Source organism: Taeniopygia guttata, chromosome 9, assembly GCF_048771995.1.
Source record: "Taeniopygia guttata chromosome 9, bTaeGut7.mat, whole genome shotgun sequence".
NCBI lineage: Eukaryota > Metazoa > Chordata > Aves > Passeriformes > Estrildidae > Taeniopygia > Taeniopygia guttata.
The window spans coordinates 22,562,978-22,590,632 of record NC_133034.1 but is presented as its reverse complement, the minus strand read 5'-3'; the positions used below and the strand labels follow the sequence as shown (position 1 = coordinate 22,590,632).

Here is a 27,655-nt window from a genome sequence, read left to right as displayed (position 1 = left end):
ATCTGCCCCATTCAACCACGTTTTAAGCACCTTCTCCTACCTTTGTAAGTCTGGGAAGACCTGGTCACACTCTTTACACTCCTGGATCTCATGCACGTCCTGAAGGTCATTCTCGTTCTCCAGCTTCTTCTGGAAGTCCTCCTCCACCATGGAGAAGGCGGAGTGAGGTGTGCTGCAGGGAAACTTCTGGTGGTCCACCAGCTCAGCCTTGGACTCGAAGAGCTGGTCACAGTCCTCGCAGCGGTACTGGCGCTCCTCTGCAACACACAGGGGTCGGGCACAGGGACACCACCTCAGTTTTCACTCATCTTTAACCATCCCCCCATCAGAAGTTGGAGGACGGTGTGGTTAATGAATTGCTCCTCAGTAAAAAAAATGAGAAGAACCCCAAAAGAAAGAAGGATTCCTAAGAATGCTTTATAATAATGCTTTGATTCCACATTAACAACGTGGGTGACATCCAAAGGGAATCCCTAGCACCAGCTTAGGACAAAATTTTAAAATACCATCCTAAATGGAATTATACAGGGTCTAACATGGATATCCAGCAGAGGTTGCCAGTCTCTGCATTTCTCAATGAAATGGGACTGACTCAGACACAAACACCAGCATCTAAAATAGCCAAAAGGCTGTTTAGAGTATTTAAAAGCCTTTTCACTTTCATCACAGTCTGCAGCACTCAGCCCTGTTCAAAGTAAGCCAGAGACACATGAAGTTAAATTCTTTGCTTTAAATTCCAAAAAATTGCTCATAATTTCTTGCTGGAAAGTGTAGAATATCAGCAAAGTGTTACTTTGGATTGAGTATTGCATTCCCTTAATTAGTAATTCCTGCAAAAGAATAGATTAGCTGAAGAAAATCCCCAAAAAACAAACTTGGAGAAGAGCATCCCACAATGTTTGTTTTTTTTCTTTTTTTCCTGCTGTTTTCTAGTGTTGGTCCATACAAGGAGCCAGACACCCTGGTTTGGTTCCAGATATAAATGCCCTGAGGCTCTGAGTCAGAAAGGCACTGGCTGGAATCCCCAACAAATGTTCTTGGTTGCTACTCGACAGTTGAGCTGATCCAGAGAAAGTGTCATGGGGCTCTGCTCTTGGCTGTCCATGAGCAACACTTTGGCTCAGTCTGCTTCTAAATTAGCCCTGTGGGACATGATCTTGCATGTGACTGCAGAGATTTCCTCTGGTGTCATTTGCACAATAGCTACTTGACCATAGGACTGGGCAGGGAGAAGAGTGTGCTGGACCCGCGACACCTTCAGCAGTAACTAAACAAAGTTACCACTGGGGGAAAAACTCAAACACAAAACCAAATGGGAATGAATGTATAACCCCTACTTTTTTCTTAAGAGAACAAGAAATACTACTTTAAATGTACAAGTAGTTACAAGAAAGTGGAGATCTTGATAATTCCTGCCCTGTGCATTGTCCCTGAACGCCTGAAAATTTGTACAATGTCCCTTGGGGCACAGACTGCCAACATGCTGGGCATTAAACAGGTTTCCCACACCCAGTTCCCACTGTGGCTGATAACCCACTGCCCAACAGGCAGCACAGCTAAAGGAGATTTTGGAGAGTGGGGGACAAATCTGAGCAGCAACTCAGGAGTTTCAGACGAAGAATCTGTGGGTGGGATGATAAATGACTAGTATGAGGAGTAAGAATGGCTGAGATATCCTCACAAGTGACAGCAACACTGATAACCTCAGATTTCCTCTTTTCAAGGTCACAGTTGTTTGGCTAAATGACAAAAAATAACCTATAAGGCCCATACATGTCCTGCAGGAGCAGCACAGTCTTGAGATAAGGACATGGTCTGTTGTACTTCTGCAACCCCACAAACCATCAAGTTTCAATCAGGAACAGAAGGGCAAAAGATGGACAAATGCAACCACAGTCCAGCTCTCCTGTTTGGCTGCAGTGAAGCCATCCCAGATTTCAACAGAAGAAAAAGTCTTCCTAAATTCTGGGTTAATTTCAGCAATACTTTCTGTCAGATAAAACAGTAAGAAGAGACTAACCATGGATGTCCGGAGCCATTGTTTCATGTGAATAATCTTCACTCTTCATGAACAGTAAGAGCTCCTCTCCTGGTTCAATATCTGCTACCACTCTGTAGAATATCTGGGAAAAAAAAAAAAAAAAAAAAAGAAAGAAAGAAAAAGCAAGGTAAGCACCACAATAGGCAAAGAAGCACCAACTCCTGCTGAGTTATACCAAACCAAAGAACAGAGCAGCCATAAAACACATCTCTGAGTGATCCTGGTAAGAGAAGGAACTCCTGTTGCACTGGGAAAAAGTACTAAAGTAACTGTAATGCTTGGACTGGATTATCTTAGACGTCTTTTCCAACCTTAATGTTCCTATAATTCTAGAGCAGACATGAGGAGATGCTGCTGGTTAGGCCATAGCCATCCAACCCCCCATTCCAACCATCTACACAGTCCAAAAAGATGTGAGGAGAGAAGCTTGTAAGAACCAGTGCACCTGGCTATTCCTTAGCTTCAAATGGAAACCAAGGAAAAAATCAGTCCTGGATGAAGAAACACTATGAGCAGCCAAAGCTGCTGGTGTGGCCCTGGCTGGTGACACCTTGTCCCCTCATACAGGTGATGCTGGGCTGTGGGAAGGAGCCCTTTGGGGTGGCAGGAGGCTGTGGGGGAGAGAAAAAGGGACACCCTCCCTTGGGTCCACACACCAGAGGAAGCACACGCCAGCACCACGAGACTCTGCCGAAAGGAAATTCCCAAAATCCATCTGGCTGCTTTCTGTCTCAGCAGGAAACATGAAGAGCACTAAAAAGCTCCATGAAGCAGCTCAAATAAATATTAGTAACTTCCTCGGGCCTTGTTAAACAAAACCACACAACAGCTATGTTTCCTACGCTAAAAAATGATGCCTTTGCTTTTTCTCACACTCATGTATTTTTAAAGGGTTTGCTCCCAAACTCTTAACTCTCAACACTCATTGCAGTGCACGGGGAGAGAGGCAGCAAACTCCCTCCAGTGTTCAAAGCCCCACAGGTGAGCTTGTCACAGGTAGGGACAGGTGTCTGGAGGTTCGTGGGTGCCTCCGGTGCCCGGTCACACGAGGACTGTCACCCAGGTGGTGCTTTCCCTGCCAGGCACAGGCAGAGCATCGCCCACCGGCAGCCAGCACATACCGGGCTCCTCCAGGAGGTGGCCGTACAGCCCCATCCTTCCTGCCGGCACAAGCAGCGAATTTGGATGCATTTCCTCAGATTTGGAGGGGTTTTCCCTGCAGTTTGCCCCAAAAGCCACTCCGGAGAACAGCGCAGGGGGTGGCAGTGGAGGCTGCTGGGGCAGCTCATCCCACATCCCGGGGCTCACCCCTCACCAGGTGACAGAAGTGCTGGCAAAACACACCAGGCACAAGGTACCAGTGCCACAACCCCCTGCTTGTGGCCAATTTCCCCCATAAAAACCAGGGGAAGGAGTTTACAGGCAGTGTGATCCACCCTCCCTCTCATCCACAGCACCGTCATCGAACCCGCAGCCTGGGCTGCTTGGGCTTCCCATTCCTATCTCTTGTCCAGGGGATTTCAAACTCCACTGAGCGTTTTGGAGGCCAAGAGAGCCTGGCAGTGTCCTGTGCATATCCCTTCATGCAGCCAGGCAAGTATCTGGTACCACAATCTCCTGTGGATCCAAAGCTGCCGCCAGTGCCAAAGGATACAGGACTTCTTGGTGGGCTTCAGCGTGCTGGGGCTGCACTGAGGCAACACAGCTCATCCCACCAAAGGCCAAAACACATTTAAACAGAGCCAGATTCTACCTCCTGTAAATAAACCTGGGGACAGTGCCACATCCAGTGAATATTTGCTGCAAGCAATGCTTGGTTTTCCATTTGTTACGATGAACGTACTGAAAAGTGGATTTTCAATTCCAGAAGTGTAATGGTCTCTGCATAAAGGTAAGCTGCAGTTGGATCTGTGGAAAATAGGCCCAGTTGCTGGCTGGTTTGGGGTGACAATAATGTGTGGAATAATGACGTGCACACTGACTGAAGAGACTTCTGGAGACCCCCATCTTGGGGTGGAAGCAGAAGGACAGGACACAGAAGGAGCAGCACACAGCAGCCAGGACTCAGAAGGACTTCCACCATCCCAGAGGGACCATGCCAAAGTTTCTGCTCTGCTCAGGACTTGCTTCTTCTCTCAGCTTTGTTTCCCAGTCACATAAACGCCGCTGTTGTTCCTGGGTTGGTTTTGCACCCACACCAAGGAGCGAACAAAAACCACGGCAGAGCCTTCTCCGGTATTTTCCCTGTGCCATCAAAGGTGTCTGGACAGACCTTTTCACCTCTCCTCACAGAGGGAGGACACATGGACTGGGGCATAAAGAGGGTCTTGTTCACAGGCGCTGCTCTTGGGGCAGCCCAGGACAATGCAGCATCTTTCCTGCAGCTGCGGGAACATCCCTGAGCAGGGAGCAGACTCTGCAGCCAGCTGGCTTGTCTGCGTTGGTATTTAAACATCCAGAGATGATCCACCTACCTACCAGAAACTGCCTGGCCAGCCTCTCTGTCCCTCAGCAGGGAAACAAGATAAGTGTTTCAAAAATCTCCATTTTTTAAGCTGAGTAATGCTTACTTTGCATCTCAGACCTAATATTCTCCAAAACAAAGGCTGAGTGACAGATTTAATTATTATTAAAAATAATTTTTAAAATTTCTGTATATACAGAAATAATTCACCTGCACTAACCCTTTATACCTCAATTTGCATTGCAGTGAGAATCTAAAATAAAACATATTGAAGTTTAAATCAAAATGATCATACAGGTAAATTTATTCTGATTTTAAGAGCTGTCCTTATTACTTCACATGAATAGCTTTTTTTTCTCACTCCTCCCACCAAAAACCTCCTGGAATTACCCTGTATGGCACAAAGTGAGAAGCCAACAGTTGAAATGAGCCACATTATCCAAATTTTGAGGCAGCAGCAGATGACTGAGGGCAGGCAGGGAGGAGGGAAGTCCTGCAACCCCCAGATGGGAAACCTCACAAACTCCCCCCAGCTCCACAGGTACCCCTTGGTGTTTTGCAAGAACAGCACCTCTACCCTGGGCAGTATATTTTGTTTTAGAAAATGCTATCATAAAATAAGTGGATTTTTCAATTTGCTAAGCTTGAAGATTTCTGGTGCATAGTCCTGACTCTACTGTAATTAATGAAAGGTTTCAATTTTCCGGCTATCATTTCTCCAGCTGACTGAGCTTGTCCCATTAACCAACTTTTTTGGGTTCACCTGCACTGGTCTGCTTGAGAACAACTATAGGAAGAGCTTCTGCACAGGAGAGGAACAACCAGAGGAGGTGGTGGGGGAGAAAATAAAAGCAAAGTCCAGATGCTCATTTCACATGCCCTGGGATCAACAGTGTGTGACTACAGTTTATGTAGGAAGAGCAAAATCGGATTCAGGTCTGGAAACACTTTCAAAGTTCAGGGGGTCTGAGGTGGGGAGAAGCTGGGGGAGGCCTGGCTCATCAGTGCTCTGTGCCTGCCCACACCGCAGGTCAGAGATCTGTGCTACCGAGCAGAAATAAAAGCTCCCAAACTGCAAATCCATAAAGGGAAAGGGGAGGGAAAAAAAAAAAAAAAAGGAACACACACAATTCACGTTTAAATGGATGAATAAGGCCTCATTGTTATGAATCCCAGTTTACTTTTCCTGGTCAGGCACTTGAAATTTTATTTATGCTTAATAGACTGCATTTGGCATGTGTAAAGATGACAGAAGCGTGAATTATGAACGACCTTCGACCTATTCAGGAAGTTGTAATAATTGAAATAATAGCGAAACGCGCTCCCCGCGAGCTCGGCTGGGGCCATGCTCGGCCGCTGAGCCCGTGTGCTTTGAAGCACCCCAGCCATCCCCTGCCTCTGCCAGCCCCACACTGGCCCTGCCTGGACCCCCCTCTGCTCCCATCAGCAGCCCCCAGAACCAGGAGGGTTAATTGAAGTTAAGGTTTTGGGGGAAAAGGCAGCAACTCAGTCACTGAGTGTGAGCGAAGGCGGGAGCTGCCACGCACACGTTTGTGGTGCCTCAAAGAGGAGCTGTGTTCTGGTGTATCAAACTGAACCCTTTATTCCTGCCTATAGCTTGGGAAAGAATTGCACATGCTCCAGAGCTGCCTGGGAAATTCGGATTTTAGGGCAGGCTAGAGATGCTGCTCCAAGTCGATGCAGTTTGTCCTTTAACCCCCAAACCTTGTGCTGAACTCACAGCTCCCACCACAGGGGAGGCACCCCGGGATCCTGTCCTGCACTGGTGCAAACAGGACAACCCAGCTTGGGATGGTGGGATGGAGCAGAAGATCCCAAAAGTGGATTGTTCCCTGGTGAGCCCCACCAGCACCCACTGGAGCACATTCCATGGGTACACCCACCCCGAGCAAGGTGGCCTCATCTCCCAGCTCCCCTGGGGAATGTGCCCCAGGAGGCAGCATGCATGCTGCCAACTAGCATCCACTTCCACACTGCTTCGGAGCAACACTGGAATTTGCTTGAAAAGTAAAACAAATTAAATATCCAAAACTACTAATGAGCGTTATGTCCAAGGAGCTCCATCAAAATCAGGAATTACACCTGCCAGATAAATCAGAAGGATGAACAGACACACAACTTCACAACAAGCTCTAATTAAGAGTTTGAAGGGAAAAAAAAACAAGAAATAAAAAGGTCCAAATGGTACAGCTTCAATTTTAGCTCCTGTGATGAACAACTTGTGCAGCTGGAGAGCTGTGGGATGAAATTCGAGCCAGGTTCTTCTTGCTGTACTTAGGCAAATGATAAATTGAAACAAACTGGAGTTTTTTCAAGGGCCAAGGTAGCAGAGTCCTGCCTGAGAGCTGTACTGGGCCCAAATAAAACTTCAGCAAAAATCCAGAGGCAGAAGCCAGCAAGTCTCTGCATGCAAGGAGCTGCGGGGGCACGAGTGGGAGCTCAGTGGGGAGAAATAACCCTCCCGTTCCCCCTGCAGGGGAGCACCACAGTGTCTCAGCACCAGGGCTGTGAATCCTTTCCTTCTTTATTTCCAAAGTGCCCCAAAATCTCTGTGCAGGAAGGACTGGAGGAAGGATGCCCCAGGAATCCCCATTTTTACACCTTGTGAAAGAAAGCACCTCCTGCACCCCAAAACAAGAAGGGAACTGCAGGATACCTCTCTGCAGGGCATCCTTTTTGGCATCTTGGAGGGCTGCAGGCCACCTCCCTCCCCACCATCACTCAGGTGTTCTTCCACTGTCAGTGAATTTTAGCTCCTCTGAAAGCCTTGGTTCAAGCAAGCTGCTCTGGTCCTGCAGAACCTCCTCCCTGAGGTCACTATCCACTGACACCATACCCCAGCTTCTGTCACCCACCTGTTCTGAGCTGATCTAACCAATCTAATACCCATGAACCCCAATGAACCACACCAATATCAAGCAAGGTGCAGTCTTGTCCTTATGGGCTCTGTGGTTGCCCATAATTCTCTACGTTTTAACATGCAGATGAGTAGGACTTGACAGCCCTCATCACAGAAAATCCCTTATTGATGGAGAATGGTTTCTTAAAGAAACGAGATATAGCCGAGATCTTAATAAAGATCCTCTGGCATTGTACACCTATGGCCAGGCTTGGGGTTTGTTCAAAACCTTGGGGGATCTCTTTGAGGTAGAGCAGTGGTGTGAGTTAGGAGAAGTGCTTTGGCTTAACGTTATTGATGATGATAAGACTGCCCGAAAGCTAATGAAATATTGGTGTTCAGTCAAAAATTATTTGCAAAGATATCAGGCAGAGAAACAAGTTGCTGCTGTAGCCACTGCTGCTCTAGATAGAGAGGGAATTAGCAATAAACCAGGAATGTATGCCTTAGGAGTAGATTATAATCCTAGTCCACCAGTGGGTAATGTAATTGAGATGCAAAATCCATCCTGTGATAAACAACCCACTGATCCCCCTGAAACTCCCTCTGAAACTCCCTTTGCTTTTAATCCTGCTTTTAGTTCTGCCCAGTTAAGCACAGATTCCCTTCCCATGAGTGAACAGTCAGTGACAAAACTATCAGGGACACCCAGAGAGTGAAGGAGAACTGCTAGAGGAGGAGACTGCTCAAAATCATCACAAAGAAATATTAAAAGCTGCTGGTGATCCTTCTAAGCAAGGATATCCTAAAACAATTGTCAGCAATTCAGAGAATACATTGGCTAAGTATTCAAAAAGAAGCAATAAATAATAAAGATTATGACTTATGCTCTGCTATAGATTTGCAGGCCTTCCCTGTTTCCTATACACCAAAGGCAGGAGGAGGTCTGACAGCTAATTATATTCCTGTAGATTGGAAATTACTTTCACAATTGCGAGCAACAGCTAATGATTGTGGGCTTCATGGTGAGCCTGCAAAACAAATGCTTAACTACATATGGGGCTCAGGTTTGCTTCTTCCTGAAGACGTTAAGGGTATTATGAGAATGATTATGACACAGTCTCAGTTGATGCTGTGTTAAGCTCACTGGTTTCAATTGAGTGATCGTTTTGCTGCCATCCCACGACAGCAAAATGATCCTTTGCATGGAATAACAGTTGAGCAAATGATGGGTACTGGGCAGTTTGCCACAATTGAGATGCAGGCACAAGTAGGAGATGAGAAATTAAAGGCTGCTATGCGATTGACTAAAGAAGCAATTTCCAGGGTTAGAAGAGCACCAGTGTCTCCTTCTTACATGTCTATTAAGAAAGGAAGAGAAGAGTCTTTTGCCTCCTTTGCTGATAGAATAACTGAGGCCATTAATCAGGCTAATGTTCAGGATTTTATGAAGGGAGCTCTATTACGACAGTGTGTCCTAGAAAATTGCAATGCTACTACTAGAAATGTTATTACTTCAATAAGCATTGATGCAGCAGTAGAGGAAATGTTAGAGAGGATGTCTAGGATTCCTACAGGTTCACAGGCAATGTTAGTTGAGGCACTTAGGGATGCAGGGAAAGATCTAGTGCAAGCCCAGACGCAAACCTTTGCTGCCTTAACTCCACTACAACCAATAAATAAACCTAAGGGACAATCTCGTCTCAAATGCTTCCGCTGTGGGAAAGTAGGACATTTTCATGCAACTGCAGAGAAAGGACAGTTTGGTGCAACGAGTGCTCCATGGATTCTCATTCCACGGAAGCCTGCAGATGATCGGGAAACACGAAGCGGAGCGCGAAGAGCTGTGGCATGACGACCCCAACGGCAGCTCCTGTGTGGCATCCCCCAGAAAACTGCAGCCAGCCTGCTCCCTCCAGACAGCCACAAGTGGGAGTCTCGGCTTGGACCTGGCAACAACAATAGACATTACCCTGACTGACATGAAGCCAACAAGGATTCCTACCGTGATTAAAGGACCAGTAATGCACGGAGAAAAACCTTGTGGTGCTCTTCTTTTAGGACGTTCATCTGCTGGATTAAAAGGACTTTTTATTTTACCTGGAGTAATTGATGCTGACTTTACAGGTGAAATCCTTATTGTTGCTATGACATTTTACCCTCCACTTATTATTCCTGCTGGGAGTAAAATTGTTCAGTTGGTTCCTACATTACAGCTGACAGAAGCTGCCTCGTGCATCATGCACCAGCTGAGGGGACCTGATGGCTTTGGATCTACGGGGGGTATGGCTTTGCTGTGTTTGCCTATGGACGAAAGACCAAAAGCTCCTGTTCTTTTGGAGAATGGCCAACAAAGACTGCAGCTCTCTGCAGTTTTGGATACTGGAGCTGATATCACCATTATCAGCAAGGACTGTTGGCCTGCCTCCTGGCCACTTTCCCCTATGGTTGCTGGGTGGAGGGAATTGGAGGTCTGTCGGAGCAGGGATAAAATTCGTTTATCATTGGATGGTCGCACCTGTAAACAATTTGTTACTGTTATGTCACTACCACCCAAGGTCGATGCATTAATTGGCCGTGACATTCTTATGCAATTAGGGGATCACCTTGTAACAAAAGATCGTTTTTAATAGCAGTCACTACTTGGGCTTTCCCAATCCCCCTAACCTGGAAATCTGATGATCCAGTCTGGATCGAACAGTGGCCACTAAAGAGAGAATGCCTACAACAAGCTCATTCCCTTGTTACTGAACAGTTACAGCAAGGTCCCATTAAACCTTCTACTAGCCCCTGGAATACTCCAATATTTGTTATTAAGAAATAATCAGGAAAATTTTGTCTGCTGCATGATTTACGTGCAGTCAATGCCCAGATGGAAGCAATGGGGGCCTTACAGCCAGGTCTCCCAAATCCAGCTATGCTGCCTGAGGATTGGAATCTCCTTATAATTGATTTAAAAGACTGTTTCTTTACAATTGGCCTTCATCCAAAGGATACCAAAAGATTGGCATTTACCTTACCCTCTTTAAATCGTGAGGCACCAGCAAGCAGATATGAGTGGATGACCCTTCCTCAGGGAATGCACAACAGTCCTGTGCTGTGTCAACTTTTTGTGGATGCTGCTCTGTTACCTGTTCGAGGTGCTTTTCCCAGCGTGGTGATATACCACAGCATGGATGATACTCTGTTTGCACAAGAAAGCTCGTTCACTGCTCAGCAGGAGGCTTTCATTCTTGCGCAGTTACAAAGTAAATACTTGTGTGTTGCTCCGGAGAAAGTACAGCACTCTGCTCCCTGGAAATATTTAGGCTGGGTGATTTCTGACATGCATATTCGGCCACAGAAAGTTGATTTGCAGCTGGAGTTAAAAACCTTACATGACATGCAACGATTTATGGGAGATATACAATGGCTTCGTCCTGTTGTTGGTATTTCTAATGCTGAACTTGATGAACTGCGACCACTGCTGAAAGGCACAAATCCTGCTACACCAATTCACTTAACTGGCAAACAACGCACAATTGTACTGGATATTGCTACTGCTGTTGCACAGAGAGCTGTGGATCACAGAGATCCTGACTTACCCACAGACATCACTATTCTGTCTCAGCCAAAACACCTGTTAGGTGCTCTCACTCAGCAGTGAAAAATCAGAGGGGGAAAGAAGGAGAATATAAAGGTATTAGAATGGGTGTTTGGACCTATACAACCTTATAATTCTATTCAGCCACGTATAGATGCACTTGCACTGTTAATTCTAAAAAGTCAGAAGCGTGTGCTACAGGTCACTGGAGAAGAGCCACAAAGAATCTTTGTTCCAATAAAACAGAATTATTTGGACTGGTTTTTGCAGCAGCTCTCATTGGTCAATTTACAAAGGTCTTTGTTCTGTTTAGCCTACGTGCATTTACAATTAAGCCAAGTTTCTCATCTCTAGTCAGGTCGTCGTGGTACATCCCATCTTCTCTGGGCACATCTTGTCATACAGCCTATTCTCGTACAAGCATATCTCCAAGGATATGCTCATCCTTATTATCTCATTCCGACCTTGTACTATTTCCCAGGCCTAGACAGACCTTGTACAGTTTCCCAGGCCTAGACACAGAGCCTATTTCCCAAGCTCTGTTCCCAGGCCAGATACAGCCTGATTCTGATTCTGGGGTCTTATCAGAGGTATCAATGAATAACTGTTCCATTGATCGATGACCCCTCTCCTGCAACCATTCTCCAACACCTTATCACTTTCATGAAACATGAATCATCAAGAAAAAACTCATCACTTTTCAGAAATGGCAACAAGTTTCTAGCATTGGTTCTAAGCAGTTTACTTTAGGTCATATCAGGACAGTCCAATGTTGAGAGCAGTAACACCACCAGTGCATCAAATTCCAGATAACACAGGCAGTCATAAAGCCCAGGCAGGAATTTCACCCACAGCCTCAGCTCTGACTGCAGCAAGTGGAAAAATCACCACTGAGCAGCTCTTTGCTCCAGCAGCCCCAAGCTAAAACATCCCTGCTCCACTGGAGACAGATTTTTAGTGGGGGTTGGATTAAGCTTTATTTGCTTAATAACCAACAACTCGTAGGAAGAATCACGGCAGAGCAGGGCCCCGTATGAGCTCAGTGTGTGTGTGCCCTCCTGACCCACAACAGCCAAAACCTTAATTTCACTCTCTGACAACAAAGCCTCAAAACTATTCCTTAAATACACAACTTTTGCAGGTGGCTGTGCAAGGAGCCCCTGCCCACCACGGACAGGGGGCCGCGGCCGTAAAACCTGAAACATGAAGCTGTGCCTGCAGATTAAAAAAGTTTGTAAAACGTGTAAGGTGGGATCAGATCTGGTGGAACCTACAGCAGTAGGTTCACTCCTGTAAGTTTATATTGCTGACATCGGGCGTGTTGTTAAGAGTGTGATACTACTGGTTTTGCTCCCTTCGCAGTGGCACGTACTTGAGTATAAGGCAAGGAAACAAAACACACACACAAAAACCCACCAAAAACCTATTTCAGCACGCACAGCAATCTAAAACCTCAGTAAAGTGATCTTGAGTCACTCTGAGTTTTCCATGGATAAACCAAGGGGACTCTTCAGGAGCTGCTTTGCTGGGGGGAAAGAGACCTGGAAGCCCAGGGCAGTTTCACAGCCTATGTGTCTGTATCACTGTCAGAACCCTGCAAGCAATATTCTGGGGTTTTAACTTCAACACCTACCAACAATCTTTCTAAAAATAAAAAAAAGTTTAAAAAAATTATTTTATAGTTTGAAGGTGACCGTGATCTCAGCCTGGAATGTGTGACAGACGCTGCCATGCCACTGCTTGATTTGCAACTGCACTTTCATTAACATACATGTTTAAAAACAGTGCTTTTGCTGGGCTGACAGCACTGCCAGAAAGCCTAAGAGAGCCAGTCATTCTGAAGTCATTAAAAAGTTGAACTAGTAGATATTTAACGATAACAGAGAGGAATCGTCCAAGTTAGCAGAAACTGCTCTAGAATCCCAAACTGACTCTGAGCTGAAAAAACACATTCCAGGGCAAGAACAGTGACAAGACTCTCTGCAGCTCTGCACACACTGTAGTCTCTTTGGGGAAAAGAAAAAAACTGAGTGCTCTGTTTGTGGAATTTCATTATTGATATACACCTAAAATTACATATGTTCAGGTTAGATTGGGTATGACAGGAGATAATAGTAAGACAGCAAAAAGAAATTCTACATAGACCTCATTTGAAATAAAAAAAAAAAAAGTGAAAAAATGCAGCTTTTAAGCCCTACTCCAGCTGCAATCAAATGAAACATGAGTTGCATCCAGCGTGCATGTTTTGACTGCATCCCACCATTATCGAGCTGTTCATCTCAGCAAAGCTCATTTATACAGTCATAAGAAAGAGCCCAGGCCTTTTGTAAAGTTGATCCTAAGTGATGAAACCTAAGCTCAGCCGTGAGTCAGGGGGTGGGGTGGTATGTCTCTGAAAAAACTCTAGGAAAGAAAATGACAAAAAAATGTTTTTCTTTCCCTCTTTTTGTTAAATATAGTAGGCAGAACACAGCAGAAAGACCAGATTACACAGCACCCTGAGTCCATCTCAATCCTGCCTCGAGCAGTCTGGGAACCATACCTATCAGTCAAGCTTGAATTTAGTAGTATAAACTTGTGGGCAGCATGAGGTTGGGAACACTGGAAGGATCTTTTACCTTCTCAGGTACAGCCCAATGTTTGCTTGTGAATTTTACAGATGAGTTGAAGCAATTAGAGGTGAACAATTACTGCTGATCGAGTGTCTGTGGATCGGGAGCGAGCAGAGACTGGGGTCTCCCCATGCTACCAGGGCTGCTGAGCTGCTTTGTGTCCCTGGGGGAGGCAGGAAGAACTGGGGTGTCCCCCCACGCCTGCACCCAGCACTGGCTGTGGCTCCAGCTGGGCTGGGGTCTCCTGCACCAGCTGGACTGCATCGTCTCTGCCCTCCAGCTCTAGCCATGACCACGGACACACATCCTCAGCTTCACCTTATTTTTATTTCCCCTTTTTATTCCCTTCTTTGTCTTTTCCCCCCCCTTTTATTTTCCAGGAGCTACGGAGGCTGAGTGACCCCAGGCAGCCCCACACAGTCTCTGTGTGCACACTCTGACTTGCATTTGTCACTCCTTGTACACGCACACGTTTGGCCATGTAACGTCCATTTCCCAGTTTGCCTTCCCATTATATTTTATATTACCTCTGGTGAGCTTGTGCCAGAAGAAAGCAGAAGGAGGAGCTGTTAGAAAGACTTTCTTGCTTTAAGATTCGAGAGCACATTTTTAGCATTAACTTTTTAGGCTCTGGTCATAAAACGTTGGAGTACGCAGACGATTTTGTGGGGAAATGTGCAGCGTTTCCAGAGGGCCAAATGAGCAACAATCTCTTGCTGACAGCACCCAGATCACAACAAGCTACTTGAGAGACAACCAAATCTTAATTTGTAAATCTCAGCAACAAAACACTATAAAAATACGGAATTATGAACAGCACGATACTGTGCAAAATAAATAACAAGTCTCCAATGAATGAAGGGAATTATTGGCAGCAATACAGCCACCATTACCAAATGTCAGAAATGTAAACACTAAAAAAAAAAGAGAGAGTTAAAAGCACCATAACTTTCCTTCCAAAAACGTCAAAGCGCGGGTGTGCGCTCAGAGGGAGATGCTGATGGCTCAGCCTCGCCTGCACTCTCAGCTGCAGATCCCCAACACCGACCCAAAGACAGTGAGTTGCTCTGACCAATGCACGTGATTTCACTTCTGGTCTTTCCTACTTACACCAGATCCTGCTCAATGTAAAATACTTGAATTTACTGTTTCAATTTATCTACATAGTTTCCTTTTCCTATCACTGTTCCATAAACGCTCTTCATGCAGAGAATTTGTCGTTTTTCAGCACAAAGCATATTCCAGCTTGGAAAACGTAACTTGCTTTTACTAATAATCTTTATGGTTTCTTTAGTTAAACCAGCTGCTGTCTAAAAAAGAAATTATCTCTCGGTCCGCTGGCTCGTTCTATACTACATGTACTCAGGGCTGAACTGTAAAAGTTGGAAACGAAAAAGATCTTCTCTCATAGTTTCTGAGAAAGTTATTTAACCCAGTTTTAATCAGCTATCTTGCATGAGTGAAATACGTAGCACTAGGCTGGAAATAGCAGGCTCCCTCACATTCATTTCCCATACGTAAGGAATTTGATTAGAAAGAATGATTTCTAATTGAAGCTTTGTGTCTGGTTGTGATTCTTCTTTCAATACTGTCAAGGCAATTAAATCAGCTAAAGATAATCTTTAACATTCACCTGATGCAGTTAATTAAGTGATGAAAAATGAAACACTGATTAAATGAATCGAATCCTACATTGCAGGTAGCGAAGTTTAAATTGGAAACAAGAATTCACAATCAGCTGTTGCTTTGCTGGTTTAGGTATTTTACTTTAAAGAAGCAAAGCTTCCTCAGCCTAACTTTGCCCATTAAAATATTTCATAATGGCCTGTGTTATCTGCAGACAAAAGCAAACTCTGATTTAGGAAACACCTAATAACTCATCAGCATAATTGAAAACAAAATGCTTTACTGCTTTACTGCATTCTTCCTCTGCCTATCCCAGCGTTTTTTGCAACACACAAGGATAAATAATATTTCAGCCCAACAAAGAGTGGATTTAAGTGCAATAAATGAAAAGAAAAAGAAAACCACTGAAGACCCTGATTCAGCACATAAGTACTACGAGTTGCAGCAAAGTGTATGGGAAGGCACAATAATATCCATGCACATGTGCATTCAAACCCAAAGCCCCACACATGCAAGTTCACTGGTAACACTATTGCTTTTGTGTCCTCCCCTCTTTGCATTAAATTCATGTTGCAGCATCCAACCAACTCCACGCTTTACCACAGCAATCCAAATGGACTGCAACAGGAGCAGAAAATGTTCCTAATTCAAAATCAGCACGTATCCCTTAGAAAGCAGTCCTCAATTTTATCAGATATAAGACCAAAAAAAATCATATAGGAATTGAGCAACAATATGGAAAACTGAAAATTCATATTTTTTACCGCCTATAATCAAAAATTTTCCATTCTGCATTTCCATCTGCACCTTATCTTTTACCCTAACAGCAAACAGGCCAAAAGCTGTTCTGAATTGCTGTTTTGTTTTTTTTTTTTTTTCCATTGACACCTGAAAGTTCCTTTAAAAAGTAAGTCCAGAAAGTGAACACCACGTACCTGATCACTTATTTGACATGCAACAAGGTTGTGCTGATTGTAGCATCCAGCAAACTTGATGTATTTGAGCCAGTTTCCTACATCTGGTTGACTGGCATCTATGCAGAACTTCACATTGCAAAACTCATCCAAGATCTAAAAAGAAGAATATGAAAGAGTAAACCTTTCTGTTGCTGGTTGAGTGTTCTAATAAAAAGATAAATCACAGGTTTCCAAATAAACAAGCAGATAACAACAACAACGATAATAACATTAATAATAATCATAATAATATTGGTGTGTTTATTCAGAAATATGTTTCCCTGCTGAGATATTTTTTAGGAGCTGCCAGAATACATACATAATAATAAAAAGGCAACAAATGTTCTGAAAAATGCCTTGACAAATATTTACAAGTAACTGAAATGTTGTCTAATTATTGCAATGAAACACTATGTTAATTTAAGAGGCACTTGATTTTCTATGCATTCATCAATGACTGTATCTGAAATTATTATTTTAATTAAATAAGAATCTGACAAGAATATAACAAAAAATATTAAAACAGATGGTGTTGCCTTCATTTAGGGTTTCTGTTTTGTTTCAGTATTTACGTTGATTGCAGCACTCATTTAGAATTTTTATATTAGTTGCTCTGAACCAAACTTTACCTGGTAGGCAGAGTTATTTATCTTGTTTTAATATTACACTTCCCAAACAGTCCTGTGCAACACTTAAATCCGTCCCCTTAATCCAAGCAAATAACAGAACTCCTTATGTCAAAATAAAGAGAATAAATGAAAAACAATGTAAACACTCACGCAAACCATGGCAGTATTCAATATACACCAATAAATGGTTCCAATTATGCAGACAATAAACAAATATAATGAGACTTCTCGTGGACAAGCTAAAGACGATGTTCTATTCCAATATTATGACAAATTACTAATCATTACAGCGGACTGAATATCATTACTTGCAAGCTTCACCATCGGCCTATCCCAAACTTCCCACGGCTTCCCAGGGAGCTGAGTGCTAAATTGTAACTTCGCCTCGGCACCGGCACCATTTGAACAGCAAAATCAAGGAAACAGCCTTAAACGCCCCAAACGAAAGCGAAGGGCGCGGGCGGCTGCGCCCCGCCGGGGAGCGCCCGGAGCCGCGGCCGGAGCCGCCGCTGCCGCTGCCGGGACACCGGGAGCCACGGAGGTCGCTGACCCCCGCCCGAGCCCCGCGGGACCTGCCGCGGTCCGTGGGGCCGCGATGGGGCCCGGCCGTGGGGTGAGGGCTGCGGTGGGTGTCCGCAGCCCGCGGGGCTGCCGAACTCCAAAAGAGAAGGTGGAAAACATCAACCCAGCCCCGAGGCCCCCGAGCCCCGGAGACCCCCGCGGCCGCGCCAGGCGAGCTCGGTCCCCGCGGGCGCGCACGCTGCCCCGCCGCCCGCACCTCCGGCTGCTCTTGGGAACGGGACCTTTGATTTTCCCTTTCAGACAAACCCCCAAAGAGGGAAGAGGGGCTCACACCCCGCACTCCCCGGCGTCCGGTCTGCCCCGGCAGCACCGACGGGGCAAAGCGGCCCCGTCCCGCGGGGCCGTGGCAGCGCCGCCGCCGCGCTCGCCGCTCTTACCTTGTGTCGCCGGGAGCCCGCGGGGGCAGGGAGGGGGGAGAGGGACAAATATCCTTCAGGCAGCTGGAAGCAACATCTCGGCGTTAAACGCGTGCGGAGGCCGCGGCCGTCGGGGTCCGGGGAGCGGCGGGCGCGGCGCGGGGCGCTCCGGCGTGTGCGGGGGGCGGCGGGGCCCGGGCGGGGGCTGCTGGCCCCGGAGGGCTCAGCGGCGGCGGGGCTCGGCGGGTTCCTGCCGCCTCGTCATCACCGTCCCCGTTCGGCCCCTCCTGGTCTTATCGGCTGGATTTGGGGCGGCGTGCGCGAAAAAAGTTATCGGGGTAGGGGGAGGAAGGGGAAAAAAAAAAGAAAAAAAACCACCCAAAACCCGCACAAGCTTCTTCAGGGAAGGGAAGGGGGAGAAGAAACAAAAAAAAAAAAAAAAAAAAAAAGGAAAAAGAAAAACAACAACAAACCCCACAGCGCACCGTTCAACAAAACAAACTTCTTTCACTTCTCCGCCGGGGATGGGAGAAAAGTGAGTGCGCGTGGGAGGGCGGACGGGCGGGCGGCTCTCCCCCTCCCCACGCCCGCAGCCTGCCCGCGGCGCTGCTTCCCCGCCGCACCCCCGGGCAGCGCCCGGCCCGGCCCGGCCCGGCGCGGCCCTCTCCGCCCCCCCTCCCCGCCCACCCCGTCGGGCCGTGCCCTCCCGCCGCTCCCCTTTCGGGCACTGTCTCTTTAAAGCGGGGCAGCCCCGGTCTCTCCGGCCGCCTTTCCCCCCTCCTGCCCGGCCCCCCCGGTCGGGGCGGCGGCGGCGGCGGCGCTCCCGGCGCGCTTAAAGCGACAGCGGCCCCGCGGCCGGGGGTCACCGCCAGGTCGCGGAGGAGCGGCCCCGCCGCGGGGGCTCACCGGCAGCCCCCGCCGGCTTCCCCCGGTCGGCGGTGCGCTCTGCCTCGGGCCCTCGCCGCTCGCCGCTGTTTCCTGGCCGCCGCCGCTCGCCCCGGTGCCCGCGGCCCCGAGCGGAGGCTGCGGCGAGCGGGAGCCGCGCCGCGCTCGCCCCGACGGCTGCTCCGGGAGCCGGCGCGTTACCCGAATTGTTCCCGTCATCGCGTCACTCTGGTTATTAATAACGATTTTTAATGAAATGCAACTTCTTCTTCTTCTTTCTTCTTTTTTTTTTTTTTTTTTTTTACCCCCGGCTAATATCGCCACGACCCCGTTTGGTGCCGCGGAACTACCACCCCGCTTGCCGCCGCTTCCTAAACGATTTTTAACTTTTTTTTTTTTTTTTCTCCTCTCTTTATTTCTTTGGTAACGAATCCCATGAATGGAGCGGCGGGAGGCCGGGCTGTACCTGCCGGCGGGGTCCCGCTCCCTCCCGCGGGGCAGCGCAGCTCCCCCGGCTCGGGGCTCTCCCGGCTTAAATGGACCCGAAATCCAACCGTGCCGCAAAGCCGCAAACGTCCGCCAAGTTTGGAACAGCCCGGGCTCACTACGGAGAGATCCTCGTATATGTGCTTTGGGAAGAGGGCAGGGGAAAAGGAAAAAATAAGAGGGCTGAGCTGTATCTTTCATTGCACCATACAGAAGTGCCACCCACTTTTTCTTTTTCTTTCTTTTTTTTTTTTTTTTTAAGTGCAGATCTATTTTTCAGACTAAAAGTGAATTTTTCTTCCCTGGGGGGGCCAAGAGGGGCCGGGGAAGTAGAGCGGGGGGGAGGCGAGAAGCCGAGTGACAGGAGATGCTGATGGATTCGTCTCAGCGGCCCGTTATCTCTGACATTGACCTGTTAGCTCAGATAATGGCTATTGTCCGAGGGGAGAGAGATGGGAAAAAAAAAACAAAAAAAAAAAAAAAACAAAAAACAAACCCAACAAAACCCGCACGCAGTGGTGGTAGGTAGGACAGGAAAAAAAAAAAAAAAAATCCTTTGTCAATAACCTCAAAAAACCCGGTGGGAGATTCCCAGAGCGCCCGGGCCTGGGAACCGGAGCCCGGCCGGTGTGCGGAGCCGCGGGTTCCTGCCCTCCCTCCGCTCCCCATTGTTGGGTTGGGTTTTTTTTCTTCTTATTTTTCCTCCTTCTCTCTCTCTTTTCCTTTTTTTTCTTTTTCTTTTTTTTTTCTTTTTTTTTCCTTTTCTTTTCTTTTTTTTTTTTTTTTTTTTTTTTTTTTTTTTAATTTAGCCATAAATTGGCCCGGCTCGCGCTATGAGCTGTTCTATTTTCTCCCTGTCAGGATGAGGGATTTGCTTTATGATGCATTGTGTATTAAATACAAGTAATCTGGGAAACTGATTGCTCGAGCCCATCGGCCTGATCAGAGCCCCCGATAGGGAGCCGGAGCCCCCCCTTCCCTCCCCGCTGGGCCGTGGCACAAAGGGAGGAAGCGCCGCTGGATAAACAAAAGCGGCTCCGGTACCGGCGGAGCGCGGCCGGGGCCGGCCCGCACCGCGCCTCGCCCCCCGCCGCCGCTGGATGGCGCTCGCCGCCGGGACACCGCGGGGACACCGCGGGGACACCGCTCCCCTTTTTTTGGGGGGGAGAAAACTCCTTTTTTTAATAGTCCCCCTTCCTGCAGCGCTCCCAGAGGCTCGGCTCTAACCCAGCTCGGCCACAAGAGGAGGAGGAAGAAGACGAGGAGGAAGGCTCATACCCCCGAGCCGCGGTTAGGAGGAGCGGGGGGTCAAGCCTGGCCCCGCCGCCGGTCGGGACCTCCAACATCCCGATGCGGGGATGTGGATGCACACATCAACACACGGCGATGTGTTTCTTCTTTCAAGCGAAAATCTTTTAAACGTCTCTTGCCGCCTTTCCCCTCTCCTCTCAGACGGTTCGGTGGGCGCTTCAAGAGGCCCAAATATTTCCACAGGGTCCCGTTGGCAATTGTTTATTTAAAACAAGTCGCTCTATTAGTGGAGCAGTCAGGAGTTAGTACTCCAGTCTGCTAGTAATTCCCACCAGGCTGTAAACTGATGCCTCTTTTAAGCCTTTAACTTCATGGTCGTCCCAGAAGTAAAAGTTCTTCTAATGGAGACCCTATGGGCATCGTGCATTCCAGCACATCATTAAAGCAAAGCAAAGCAGCTCGGCCACAGCCAGATGAAATAACGGCACTGTCCACGTTTAATGGGCTTCCTGGGGCCAAACGCTGCCGAGGACAACGGGGGAAAATCAGACAAGTCGCTGGTGAATTTTTAAATACCATAAAAGTTAATATTATGCTTAATATTATCCTTTTGTTTGTAGACAAGCCGCTTCACAACCACCTTTTTGAGAGGGTTTAATGTTATATATCTCAAGGTGGCTAAACACAACACCGAGCATCCTGGCTAATGCTGTGATGAGCGTTTGAAACACTGGGTGAGTGCATTAATGTGGAGAGAGAAAGGAAAAGCAAAGCGAAACAAACACCAGAAAACAACAGCTTCCTAACGTATCCAAATGCTCCAGGACAGACCTGGGAAACAGCAACAAGAACAAAAGGCAACACAGTTTCTGCATGTCAGTTCCTCCCATCCTGCAGCTGTGAATATCAACTTGAAAAGAAAAATAAAAACAGGTGAAAACACAAGCGTTGCTGCTAATTTAAGGAGGAAGAATCAGATAATTTCCAGCACTTGATGAGGAGTGGAATGGGCATTGCAGTGCCCTCCAAGTCGGCATCCTGCCCCTGCTGCCTCTCCTGCCCTCACACGCTGCCTGGCTCATCCCTCCCAGCCAAAGGGCAGTTTTCAATTGGGGGAGAGGAGGAGAAAATTAAAGGTAAAAAAAATGTAAATAAGAAATTTCCCTTGGTCTGGAAATGGGCCCAACTGAAAGCATGTTAATCTCCACCTCAGTAATTTGGTTCTCCTGGAGAAGACAGAAGCCCTGCTGCTGTGCCCTGCACTTCATAAATCACGTCTTTATGTGGACAAGGTCAGGGCACCTAACAGCTCAGACATGGGCCTTTGCAGTGGCTCGGAGGGCTCCGGCATGTTTATTCTCTCGCACAGATCTCTGAGGAGCAGTCCAGCACGCTTCTAATTACTTTTGATTATTTTCATTTGCTCGGGTCAGACTGGCTTTGCCAGCACTGCTGCAGGGTGGGTTTCCTCCCCCCGGCCCGGCTGTGGGATGCAGGGGATCAGTGCTGTGCCCTGCACCCCCTTCCCCAGGGCAGTGCAGGGCTCCAGGGACCCCTGGGGCTCACCCCGCCGGTGGAGGGGATCCCGTTTTGGAACCTCCAGCTGAGTCAGGGACCCCCACCGCTGCCCTCCCCACCCCGCCATAGCCAGGCAGAGCGGGACATTTACCAGTGTGAAATAAGGGGCGTGCAGAAAAACACACATTTCACCCCTGCCCCCCTCAAAAGTACCTACTGCCTTCGGGGAAAAAAAATAAACAACCCGGTATCCTTGCAAAAAAGTTACAGCGGTGCGTGTGCAGGCAATAAAAAAGTTGAAGGACCTCTGCTATGGCTGTGGGGACAGAGCTGTGCTTGGGGAGCACACACAGCCCCAGCCCTGCACAGAGGCAGAGCATGTGCTGGCCTGCTGTCCCCATTGCTGAGCACTGGATCACAGCAGGATCCATTGGGAATGCACGGTGCCCACGCAGGGGGGGTGCATGGCAGGGACACGTGAGTGTGCCTGGTAGTGTTGGGGTCCAGGTGTGGGTGCAGCCATCCCCACACTCCCACAAGTGCTGCTGCACCCCCTCTTAGGGTCTGTGACTGTGGGAATCCAGGGCTTCCCTCTGGCTGCCCTGGAGGGCCTGGGACCCTGGCAGGGGTCAGGAACCCCCCTGGACAGAGCCCCCAGAGACACTGGCTGTGATCTCTGTCCATGGAAAAGAGTTTTCAATCTTACAGGATGAATTACAAGCTCTGAGTAATAATTAAGTGTGGCACGGGTGCAAAAGTAAAATTTTAGGATTCTAGATTAGGGGTTCAGAGGGGACAAGATGGAGGAATTGGGTGTGTCTTGTCCTTTTTCTCCTTCTTCATGCCCTCCATGTTTCACTGTGGTGTTGTCATTTTTCTGTTGGTTTAGGCTGGGGACACACTGTCCAACGTAGGTGACAGATATTGGCACGTTATTGTAAATCCAGCACAGGTAGTTTCTGGTATTTAATGTTTGTAACATCCCACTGAGGGCAGAGCCCCACACGCTGCCCTGCAGGACAGAGCTGCGGCAGGGCAGCAGAACATGTTAGAGATAAACAGAATAAACAACCTTGAAACCAGCACAGATGAATTATGGCTTCTGCTTTGGCAGCGGGGCTGAAAGACAGAGATTTTATACAATCTCTGAATCATCAATACCCACAGATTCTGACATTGCACAGCACACAGCTGCCAGTGGCACGAGCCAGCTACCCAAGTACTGAGCAGAAAGGCTCCACTTCTCTCCCATTAAAACGTGGGCTCTAAAACAGCACGTGCCTTCATATCCCAACCTGAGCTTGACAGCCCAACCCTGTATTCTCACCCTGGTGTGAGTGATCCCAGCAGAGCAGTGCCCTCGTGTCCTGTACCCCCTTGTGCCAGTGTCTCTGTCACTTCCCAAAGGTGAGGGTGGGCGTTGGTGCCATCCCAGCACTGGTACCCACACTCCTCGAGCAGGGGCTGCCTGATGGGGAGGAGTTTTCTGGCAGAAAACCCATCCGTGCCACTGGGTTTTGAGCCTGAAACTTTTTGGATATTGGGTGTTGCTGCAAACCAGGAGAAGGGAAATTGCAGCAGATTTACCTACTTCATCAATCAGGCAGATGTAAAAATATGTCAGTGGCTGGTATCTGGCTGCCTGGCTGATTTTACCACTGTCTTGGGAAGGAAATCCTGCAGACACCCTTCCTTGTGGCAAGACAAGACGTTTGCCTTACTGCAAACAAACCACAGCCCTCACAGCACACCCCAAATTTGATGCTGAGGGATGCAGTGCTGCTGGTCCACAGCCCTGCTGTGAGCACACTCCTTGCAATGCTTTCCTCCTCCAAACCTTTCCCTAGTTCTCCCTGCCAAGGCACGTGCTGCGGCGCTGGATGCTGAGGGTTGTTGCTGTTTTCCTTTGGAGTGCTCCCTGCTTCCATTACAGAAGGGTCTGGAAGCCCTCAAATCCAGCCAGGGCCATTTTCACACTCGAGGTTACTGCACCCACAGGGTGAGCCAGCCCCTGCTGGATGAGTCTGGCACGAGTTTGGTAAAAGTCTGGGGAGAAATGCACATTAGCCAGATTGTCTTAGCACCTACGAGAGCCAGAGCAGGGCGAGGCAAGGCTGACTGCTGTGGCTGTTGGCCTCCTGTCCATTCAGAAGCTGTGTTTTCCTTTGCTTCACCTTTCTCATGTTTTGAAAAGAAGCCAGAATCCTGGAGAATCTGGGAAATTCCACTGGCGATGCCCTTGTTCTGTATTTCCCCGTGTGCTGGGCAGCCTGGAAGGTTTTTTTCTTTCTTAACCACCCAGAGAGTAAAAGACCTTGAGCACAGCCCTCCAAATCCTACCAACATGGCCAAAAAAAGTATCTGTTTGGGTTTTTTATCACTCTCCCATTCATCCTTGTTGAAATACAGCTGAATAAATCCCTCAGGTTTGTACCCACTCCTGCTTCCCATGATATGCTCATCTGGAGATGGAGCAGTGGGGCCAGTAAAGCCAACAGAGGATCCACGTGGGGTGGCCAGAGCTCCCCCCAATGCAGCTGCTGCTTCTCTGCCTGAAAACACAACTTTTAGCAGAAGCTGCCCTCAATATGGAAGATCCCTAAGAAATACTCCCTGAGAAGGCATAACATCCAGGAGGTAGGAAGCACAATATTTTTCAGACTTCCTTTGTATGCATAAGAATTCAACAAGACTCAACTAACCCTCCATTTCTTCCAATTTTTAAATTTTCAAGCCTTCTCATTTGAAAAATAATTTGAGGCCTCCTTTGGAAGACTCCTTCCAGTCCCAGAGCCCCCATGGCACATGAAGAGCCACTCAAGGATGTTGTGTGGGAGCAATTCCTGCAGAACCATTTGGGTTTAGGACCTATTCATGATCTGAAAGCAGAATTTGCAAGCCAAAAGGATGAATAAGAAAATATGGAAGGAAAGAAAATGCCAGGCTAAAGGAGACTGAAGGGGTTAAACAACAGAACTTTACACAACAAGAATTAATGTGATGCATAACAGGTAATTCTATTTTAATAATCAATTTTAGGAGTGACTGGCTATTTTCAAAGCATTCCTGTTGTAGCCAAAGTTTTAACTAGGCGTGCGAGAGTGGGCATAAACACCTGTGGACTTTATAAGAGTAAGAAGCAATTTATCACCCAATAAAAAGTCAAACACTCATGTTAAAATTTTCAGGTTTGCATTTGCTGTTTTAAGTGTCACATGTGTGGATGGTTCTGGGGGAGGTTCAGAAGAAGTGGATACACGTCCTGCACACAGAAACACACGTGCACACAGCCAGCACAGCCAGCTCTACAGCAGGGAAGAAAACCTGCCCAAAAGCACCAATGTTACAGTTTCATCCCTCCTACGCTTTGTATTAATCCCATTGCGATCATCGACCGGAGTTGTCTAAAACCTGAACTAAACGGGCATTAAGTCAGTTGCCATATGAAATTACTGCCATTCGATTTTCAGATAAACCACAAAAGTTGATGAACTAACGTTGTTCCAGCTGAATTAACTCATCATCCCCGGGAAGAGAAGGCTGTGGAGGAAAGCGAGGGCTCTAATAGCGATGATTAATCCTCCTCCTATTGCAAGGCACTTGCCTGCAAAGTAGAGAAATGCCCTGCTACAGGCAGGCTGAGGATCCACCGTGCCTCCAAAACATCTGCCTTGCTAAACCCTGATGGTAGAGTTAAACATTATTTACATGTGGGTAGGAGAGGGAGAATTTTTTGTTATGGGCTTGTGATGAAACTATAAATACACTAAAATCCCCATCAACGGTGCAAGTCATGCTTGGTAGATAAATCCAGGGACTGAAATTCAGGAATGTTAATTTATTCAGCTGGTGGAGGAACATGCAAAGCTGATCCTTATCCAATACTCGGGCAAACTCCCTGGGATTAAGCCATAAAGTGTTGGGGCAGTGAGTGGCTCAGGGTCCCAGCCTGGGTGAGCAGAGCCCTTCGTGTCCCCCAGCCTGGCTGTGCTCAGAGTCCTGAGCAGTAAATGCTTAACTGGCCCTGTGTGTGCACAGCAGCCCACCTGGGTGTGCAAAAGTGCTGCTCCACATAAATTAGTCACACATGGGCAAAGGTGCCTGATGCATTGGGAAAAATCTTACCCCGAGAGCTACCTGGTTTGCTCTAAAAAAGATCTTGCTCATCGGGAAAATTCAGGGCAGGGAAGGGGGAGAATATATTTGATGCAGGTGTCCAAATAAACCTGTCCTATAACCCATGGATCACAATGGGTTATTAATGAAATAGCTGTGAACATCAGCGTATCCTTGTGGAAGATTTCTTTCATAAATGAGTTGAACATTTTCCAATTTCAGGAAAGTGCTGCTACCTATAAACTTGGAGATTAAGGGCTTTTTCCCCTAAGACTCAGATCCCTCGGGGCACTTGTGTTCTGGCATGCATCCCTTATTTGCTGAAGAAATTTCAAACTTGGTAATTTAGCACCATACTGATAAAAAAAAGAGGGGAAGGGAAAAAAATAGCAGTTGGGCATGCATGTGAAGGAGGAGAGAGGTGAGTGGTACAGCTTCAGGCAATTTTTCCTGGTCTTTCTTTTTTTTTTTATCCACAAGCCATACTGCAGATTTTTTTGTGAGATTCATAGAGAAAACATTCCCAAGATACAACATATAAGATGCATATCAATCCACAAGCTGAGTTTTGCAGATGCAAAACTACCGGCACAATTTGAAGGAGGATGGAATATAACTGGGTTTTTTCCATATAATTTATTTAAGCCTAAGATGTTGAGCTGAATTTGCCACTAGCAGAATTATGAGTATTAGTATTATTAGCATTACAGGGGCACCTAGAGGTCCAGTGGAAACTGGGACCTTTTGTGGATAGAAAAATAATAAACATGAGACTGTCCTGAAATCTTACAGTTGGCATGGATGGGATAAAAAGTGTGCCAGATGGGAAGATTACCATTTTATTTTTACAGATGGAATACAGAGTTCTGCTCGTGGAGAAAATCAGGGGCAGATTCTCATGAAATATTTTCACATAATTTTCATTCATTGAAAAGTTGTTTTTTATTCCTTTTCTTTGACTGCAATGAACAGAAACTATTCTCTGCCTGCTGGTGCTTACAGCTTCTCGTGGATAAATAGTGGGAGTCTGCTTGGTCACTGCCAGTTAAAATAGGTCTGCATACTTTAATATGGTTCATCTGAAGCAGGAATTCTACTTTATCTCTCCTTTTTTAGCTAGGAAAATATTATAGCCTTGGAAATGAGCAGTTGATACTTTGGAACACCTCTTTAAACATAAGCACATTGTGCTGATTGGCGCCATAAATGAAAGCTCCTCCTATAGAAGCAGTTTTGCGGAGGATACGTCAAACTCTGCCTTTGACTTTTGTGGCAGAAATGTGAAACGGAGTTCATGATGTCAAGTCTTGTTGCTAGGAGTCCCCCAGCAATCATGCAAGTGCTGAGCATAAGATGGATCATGATCCCCACCAGGGAGAGGGGGAGAAACTGCCCCAACCACTGCACTGTGTGCTCCTAAACCTCACTAAGTGGCTGCAAAAAGCAGCGGGGAATGGGCCCGTGCTCAGCCACAGTTTTTTGGGTCCATAGAAGAAAAATGAGGCAACGTGTTAAGAACAGATGTCTTTTTCCACCAGGAAGGATTTCAGAGGCTGCATGAGCTGTCTTGCTGAGAATCCAGTGTAGTAAATACAGCACTAAAAATTATATTTTTCTTATGCTTCCCTGTGCTGGAATGCTCACCAGGGACAATCCAGGAGATCCACTGGGTTAAGGAGCTGTTGCAGGG

General features: G+C 47.2%; 1 protein-coding gene across 7 annotated transcripts in view; it reads right to left on the bottom strand.

Annotated features, from left to right (window-relative positions):
* MECOM (MDS1 and EVI1 complex locus) overlaps positions 1-27,655 on the bottom strand; it is a 330,796-nt gene that overhangs the window by 34,988 nt on the left and 268,153 nt on the right. For 6 of the 7 annotated variants that reach the window (XM_072933629.1, XM_072933630.1, XM_072933631.1 and 3 more), the window contains exons 3-5: positions 16,122-16,256; positions 2,021-2,123; positions 41-257 (exon numbers count right to left, since the gene is read on the bottom strand). In XM_072933629.1, coding sequence (XP_072789730.1) covers positions 41-257; positions 2,021-2,123; positions 16,122-16,256 — 455 coding nt within the window. Of the gene's footprint in view, positions 1-40; positions 258-2,020; positions 2,124-16,121; positions 16,257-17,730; positions 17,970-27,655 lie in introns of those variants that run through there. The other variant, XM_032750081.3, reaches the window with a different exon arrangement.